The 7,148-nt window shown below is 36.0% G+C and overlaps 1 protein-coding gene across 1 annotated transcript; it reads left to right on the top strand.

Moving 5' to 3' along the window:
• Positions 1–204: 204 nt before the first annotated feature.
• On the top strand, positions 205–2,002 carry LOC114763176 (adenine/guanine permease AZG1-like). Its single transcript, XM_028952788.1, has one exon. The coding sequence runs from the start codon at positions 205–207 to the stop codon at positions 1,918–1,920; it is 1,716 nt and encodes a 571-aa protein (XP_028808621.1). The 3' UTR covers positions 1,921–2,002.
• Positions 2,003–7,148: the final 5,146 nt, after the last annotated feature.

The following is a 7,148-nucleotide window of genomic DNA, read 5'->3' as shown; positions in this document are numbered from 1 at the left end:
ATAGCTCTCTCAAGCTCTCAGAAATTTCGTACGTCTCATTCTAATCCATGGAATCGGTGGGACCCATCATTGTGGGCTCCATCTTAACGCCCACCCAATCCAATTTATAAATACTATATCCCATACAATGCAACACATCAACATAATCCGCCTCCTTCATCGCTCGAGAACACAGTATTGCAAGCTGACCTTGCAGCAATATCCATGGCCGCTCAGGTTCAGCTCCAAGCGCAGAAGCCATCACTCTCGGCTCGGCTTAACTCCTTTGTGGCCAACAGCCGTGTTGGCAAGCGGTTCAAGCTCGCCGAGCGAAACACCACCTTCACGACTGAGCTCCGAGCTGGGACCGCCACCTTCCTAACCATGGCTTACATTCTAGCCGTCAACGCCAGCATCCTTGCCGACTCTGGTGGCACCTGCGGTGTCTCCGATTGCCTGCCTCTCTGCTCCGACCCTAACATTCCCCTCTCTCGCTGCACCGCGCCGAGCCAGCGTGTCATACAACCCGACGACTCTTGCAAGTTCCCGCCGGTTAACCCGGGTTACGCCTCTTGCCTCCAGAAAACCCGAAAGGACCTCATCGTCGCCACCGCCGCATCGTCTCTCATTGGCTGTGTTATAATGGGTCTCTCTGCCAACCTTCCTTTGGCTTTGGCTCCGGGAATGGGTGGCAATGCCTACTTCGCTTACTCTGTAGTCGGGTTTCACGGCTCGGGTAATACACCCTACGAAACCGCTTTGACCGCCATCTTCATGGAAGGCTTACTCTTCCTCCTCATTTCCGCCGTCGGCTTTCGTGCCAAACTCGCCAAACTCGTCCCCAGACCAGTCCGAATTTCTTCCGCTGCAGGAATCGGTCTCTTTCTGGCTTTCATTGGGCTTCAGAACAATCAAGGAATTGGGCTCATCGGGTACAGCCCATCAACCTTAGTTACACTCGGAGCCTGCCCGAGATCCTCCCGGGCCGCGTTAGCCCCGGTCATAACAGCAGCCAACGGAACTGTCAGTTTACTCCCAGGTAGCTCCGCCTCGGATAACATACTGTGTTTGAACAATAGGATGGAGAGTCCAACGTTGTGGCTTGGAATGGTTGGGTTTGTAATTATAGCATACTGCTTAGTGAAAAACATTAAAGGCGCCATGATATACGGTGTCGTTTTTGTAACCGCAATATCGTGGTTCCGTAACACATCCGTAACAGCATTTCCTAAGACAGAGGAGGGAGACTCAGGGTATGAGTACTTTAAGAAGGTAGTTGAGGTGCACGTGATTGAAAGCACAGTAGGTGTCCTAAAATTTAAGGGTTTGGATAAGGGCAGCTTTTGGGAGGCATTGTTCACGTTTTTGTATGTGGACATTTTGGACACAACAGGTACATTATATTCAATGGCCAGATTTGCAGGGTTTGTTGATCTCAATGGTGATTTCGAAGGTCAGTATTTCGCTTTCATGTCCGACGCTGCGTCCACCGTGGTTGGATCACTCCTCGGCACTTCACCGGTGGCAACATTCATCGAATCCTCAACGGGGATCCGAGAAGGAGGACGGACGGGTATAACGGCTTTAACTGTTGCAACGTACTTTTTCTTGGCACTGTTCTTTACCCCGCTGTTGGCATCCATACCAGGGTGGGCGGTCGGGCCTCCGTTGATCTTGGTCGGAGTGATGATGATGAGATGTGTGGTGGAGATTAAGTGGGATGACATGAGAGAAGCGATCCCAGCGTTCATGACGATAATACTGACGCCGTTGACGTATTCTATAGCTTATGGTTTGATTGGTGGAATTGGGACGTACGTGGTGTTGCATGTATGGGATTGGGGAGCAGAACTAGTGAAAAGATATGTGATTAAAAAGGTAAATCAAAACGGTGCCGTAAATGATGACGTAGGAGATGATAAAGTAGTTGAAGTACCATAGATCAATATTATCCAATAAGTCCCTTTGGGGACATCCGACAAAATTGGAATGAATATTATCCAATAAAATTTAGTTGTATTTAGAAAGAATTTTCCTATACCTAAATCAATAGATCCAAACTTACCATAATTTTGGTAGGAAATTTTACTTATTAAATTTTGTACCTTGTATTGGACTTATCTAATTCCATTATAATGTATTTTCGCATGGAAATTAAAAATAGAAAAACAAAAAATCATATCAACAAGTAACAAAATAGTATTCCTTTATAAATATCTTCAAAAACTTTTTTTCAATTTTCAGGACTGTTTTAGGGCTAATGAGTCCCTAAAAATCAACTTAGTCGATATTTTGTTTTTGGTGGAATATGTGATGGCCTGTTAAAACTGCTAATGGGAAGTTGTTTGAATTGTCTTTGGGCCCGATTTATGAGAATATTTCTTTAGTCCAGATGAGACATTCGTTAATGCGGAACATCGGCCCAATTACTTTGTTTTGCACAATTTGGCCCAACTATATTTTCCTTCCAGCCCGGCCCAACTTTATTAAACATCAAATTGGATAACAACAATATACATAAGAAGTAGGGAAAATAACAGAAACATACCTGTTGAATTTTAAAAAAATAAATGGATTAAACTGACTACTCTTGCCATAATTTTGACAAGTCAAAATCTGTCAAAAACACATATTTGTCATTTTGAAATTCGTGAGATATTTTTCTGTTATTCTCCAGAAGAAGTATCTTTCTCAATATTTTTACGTTTCGAAAGGAAAAAAATTTGGTCATATGGTTGATATTCTAAATTATAAACATAAATCATAATTCCTTACAATATATTCTATATGATCTCATATATAAGATACGAATAATTAAATTACATGAATAAAAAAATTTGTTAAAATTGATTAAAAATTAAAATTGATCAAGAAGTTCGATCCCTACCCGGAAGTAATAAGCTTGTGAAGTAACGAAAAGTATTGCACTAAAGACGTTTAAATTAATTAAACATCTTTCAACGTCTGTGTATGTTGATTTGTTCCATTAGGGACTAATGAATAGTTAATGAATCACAATGAATTTGACATCTTATAAAAATATGAAATATGCATTTTAACAGTGAGAAAATTAATTTAAATAAATTACAGGACTCCATTATGCATGTTTGACAAAATTGTGTTTTTTTAATTTGTTGTGAATGTGGTCACATGGAGAATTCCTCAGTCTAAGATTCGTAAATGATGGATCTTCTGTAAATGTAGTCCTACAATTTTGTTCTTATTTAATGTTTAATCATGTGTTTCAGATCGTGTTGGCATTTTCTAACACCTAAACTATCCATATATACGTACACCAACCTTTTTTTGTAACTTTTTATTATTAAAACCTTGTTATCGCATATATTCATTCATATGAATACGATAGATATGAACAAATTGCTTCAAAGTATCACATAATATCCTAAAATTGTTCAAGGTCACTTAAAATTATTAAATTATTGTGAACTCTGCTCTGAGGTCTTAAATATAAATAAATTTTGTATACATTTATTAAAAAAAACCTTTAAGGTTTAAAAAATTCAGTTTCTAGACTTCCGGCAACAATGAGTGAATTTTTGAAGGTAATCAATCCTGCGATAAAATTTGAACCCGTGATCTCTTCTGCCCCAAAATATAGTGTCCATTTGGATCAGCGATTGGAAAAGCAGTTTATAGAAAAAGTAGCTTATGAAAAAGTGAAATTGATAAAAGTTAAATTAGATAAGCTGAATTGTGTTTGGATTGGAATTCAGAAAAGTTAGTTTACAAAAGTGAGATTGGTAAAAACTTGTTTGGATTATAGTTGAGTAAAAGTAAGTTTGGCTGAAAAATTACCAAAATGGGCATGAGTTTTAATAAATAATGAAACATGATGAAAAATTGATTTAAGACAATAAAATAAAATTAAAATAAAATAATATGAAGAAATAAAATTTAATGAGTGGATTAAATTTTAAAATTTTTAAAAAATCAAAAATATTTTTTGAGTTTTAATAAACCAAAATGGAAACGAAAATGATGCTTGTGAGAGGAAAAGGCAAATGGGAGAGGAAAAAAAGACCTGACATCGCAGAACGGGCAACAGCTCTTCTGATTTTTTTGTTTTCCGCCAAAAGCTCTTCTGGTTTAAGTCATAAGCTCCTTCTTGCAGCTTATAGGAATTGGGCGTTCAAATAGGCTTTTTTAACATAGGCCCAATTACTTTTAAGCTTTGCCAAACAGGTCCGATTTGCAACCCAGCTTATTTTAAAATTTAAGCTCATTTTAAGTTGCTTTTGGGTCAGCAAATGCTGACCCAAACATACCCATAATATAACCACAAAACCTTTGAAGCCATTTAATTGATAAAAATATATACAAATTTATACAGGTTTTTTTATATGTGAGTGTATATATATATAGAACTCAGGGTTAATGTGTAAATTTGTCTCGACAGTTTTCATTCAAAGACATTGGATATTCAGGAGTTTTTTTTTAAATAAGTTTTCTCTGAAAGTTTAAAATCGTAACAATATTACCCCTTGTCATTAAAAATGTTAACTGTTAGCATCAGTTTTTTAATGGTAAGGAGACAATGTTACTACAATTTTAAACTTTTAGGATAAATTTGGTCTTAAAAAATTTTCGGATAACCAGAATTCCTGAATAAAAATTTTTGAGACAAATTTGTATCTTAACACTAAAACTTAAACTCCAAACTTTTTAACAAACAATTCTAAATACTAATTTCATAACATTAATTAGTTGTTAATTTCTTATACTAGAGTTGTTGATTGTGCTAGGGCAATTGTCAATGTAATTGTTGATATGATCAGTTATCACCTTATAGTAAAATTGTTAACAACTACTACCTTTGATCCTATTTATAAGATCCAGTTGACTGATTTGAGAAGATTAAGAAAAGAAATTAAGTTAGTTATTTGTAATAAATAGGTGTTGTCTTTTCTAAATTATTCTTGCTAATCAAGTGTATTAGTTAGAACGACCGTTGTTAAAAGGACTATATTGAGAAAAAATACATAAATATAAGAGACAAAGTGGATTGGGGTTTTATATTTAAGACCAAAATAAAAGTCAAACAAGGCCTTATATTAAAGACTAGAAATATTAATATATTATAAAATTTACTCATCATTTCTGGGCTATTGTTTTATTGTCACGTAAACGCATTATAACAATATTAGACTTAAGCTTGAAACATCATATAAGTATAATACATGACGCTGCTATTGGAACAACTTGTCGTTGATGTCTGTATGATCGAATGTGTGGTCATTCTTTTGCTATCGATCGCACAAACACACAAAATCTTACATAATGCTCATCACATACACAGCACGCAATAATTCAACACCACGAGAGAGATTCTGAGAATTAATTAATTAGGAGTATACGCATCATATTCGAATATTCGACACAAGACCACCACGTGAATCAACTTCCTCCGATCCTTCCATAACCATATGCGCATGTTAAATTAACTGTTTCTCTTTTTCATACAACTTGCCAACACTTTTGATAGCTCATATGCCATCACTTATTCCATATTTATATAATATTCACCCACTTATATTATTATATTCCCCCTCCCCCCCCCCCTCAAACCACATTCTCTATATGCACTCCTTTGCAACTGCGTCATAAATAATGCTTTTAACAAAAATATTCAATTTCTTTGTCTTATTATGATAATTGAGTCCTTAATATTATGATGTTATATATATATACACACACACACACATATATATATTTGATACAAAAGAAGGCTTAACGCCTAAAAGACTAATAAAAGGTTAACCAAGGGGACTAAATTATATTCCATACACTCCTAATCCATTAGTTTCCTCAAATTAATAGGACACCCACTTAAAATAGATGATTCCGTGATCTCTTCCTTTGGTAGATGATCAGCCACTTTGTTTATTTCTCTTGAAATATACTGCACTTCCAGCTCCCAAGCATACCACATTAGCCTTTTAATCTGAAGCATCAACAGGCTACAACTCTCATCACTAATACCGTTTATCATCATGTCCACTATATATTCTTTGCATCTGATTCAAGAATAACTTTCTTGAATCCAAGCTCCCAAGCAAGGTTGAGACCTTTAAAGATTGCCCATTTTTCAGCTTTTGAAACATTGCAGGATCCTAAAGAGTATTTAAAACCAGCCACCCAGACCCCATTATGGTCTCGGATAACTCCACCACATCCAGCTTTGCTTTCAGACTTAGTAACCGCACCATCTACGTTGATTTTGAGCCCTCCAACGAGAATCAATTTCCTGGGGAAACTTGCGCTCAGTTTTAGCAACCTGCATGTTCACATAATGCAACCAACTATGCTTTATTATGAGAACTGGGTCCGGAGGCTGGGTGAAATCTTCAACAAAGACATCCTTATTTCTCCATAACCATAATTTCCATATTGAGACACCCTACATGTAAGGCCAATTACCATCACCATTCTTCCCAAGGTCTCTTCTTAAGTTAAGAGCAAACCAATCACACAAGTTAGTTGCAAAAAATTGAGACTGAAATCTGAGACTCAATAACTGTAGCCATAAGGATCTCGCATATTCACAATCCCTGAGGATATGTAATACATCTTCAACGCTAGTAGATTAGCCCTTCTAGCTACTGCTATTCTGGGTGCCAAGGCAGTACAAGAGAATGTGAACCACATAAAATGTGCAATCCCAGAAGGCAAAGCATATGACGGTGGGCCTGGTCCTGGAACCTTCTGAATTATTAATTTTGTGGCTGCAAATTTTTTTCAAAATAAAAAATCTGAAGACTTCTTAAATTAGGAACTTGTACAAGAAAACAATAAATCTCATTGAATACTTCATTTGAAAAATATCTCCTTCCTGGTTGAAGTTCACCGTTGCCGCGTTTTTTGCACCTTCTCCCATGGGGTCATGTCATTATATTTTTTTATATTTTATTTAACTGTTAATTAGCAAAAAGAAAAAAGTAAACTTATCGTTTAAGAAATTTAAATTAAAATAATCCAAAACAAATTTATACCGTCCAAATTTCATGATGTGATAACTGATAACGCAGCCGTACTCATAATGATAAATGGCACTATATATATAGTTGGCACTTATTAATTGATAAAAAAATATACAAATTTATATAGGTTTTTATGTGTATATGTATATATAAAACTTAAGATTAAGATGC

The sequence above is a fragment of the Neltuma alba genome, unplaced genomic scaffold (genome assembly GCF_004799145.2).
Source record: "Neltuma alba isolate B1F8T4 unplaced genomic scaffold, ASM479914v2 tig00011261_pilon, whole genome shotgun sequence".
Taxonomy (NCBI): domain Eukaryota; kingdom Viridiplantae; phylum Streptophyta; class Magnoliopsida; order Fabales; family Fabaceae; genus Neltuma; species Neltuma alba.
This window is presented reverse-complemented; position numbering and strand designations above follow the sequence as displayed.

Coding starts and splice junctions, on each gene's coding strand:
- LOC114763176 (XM_028952788.1), top strand. CDS start 205: ATGGCCGCTCAGGTTCAGCTCCAAGCGCAGAAGCCATCACTCTCGGCT.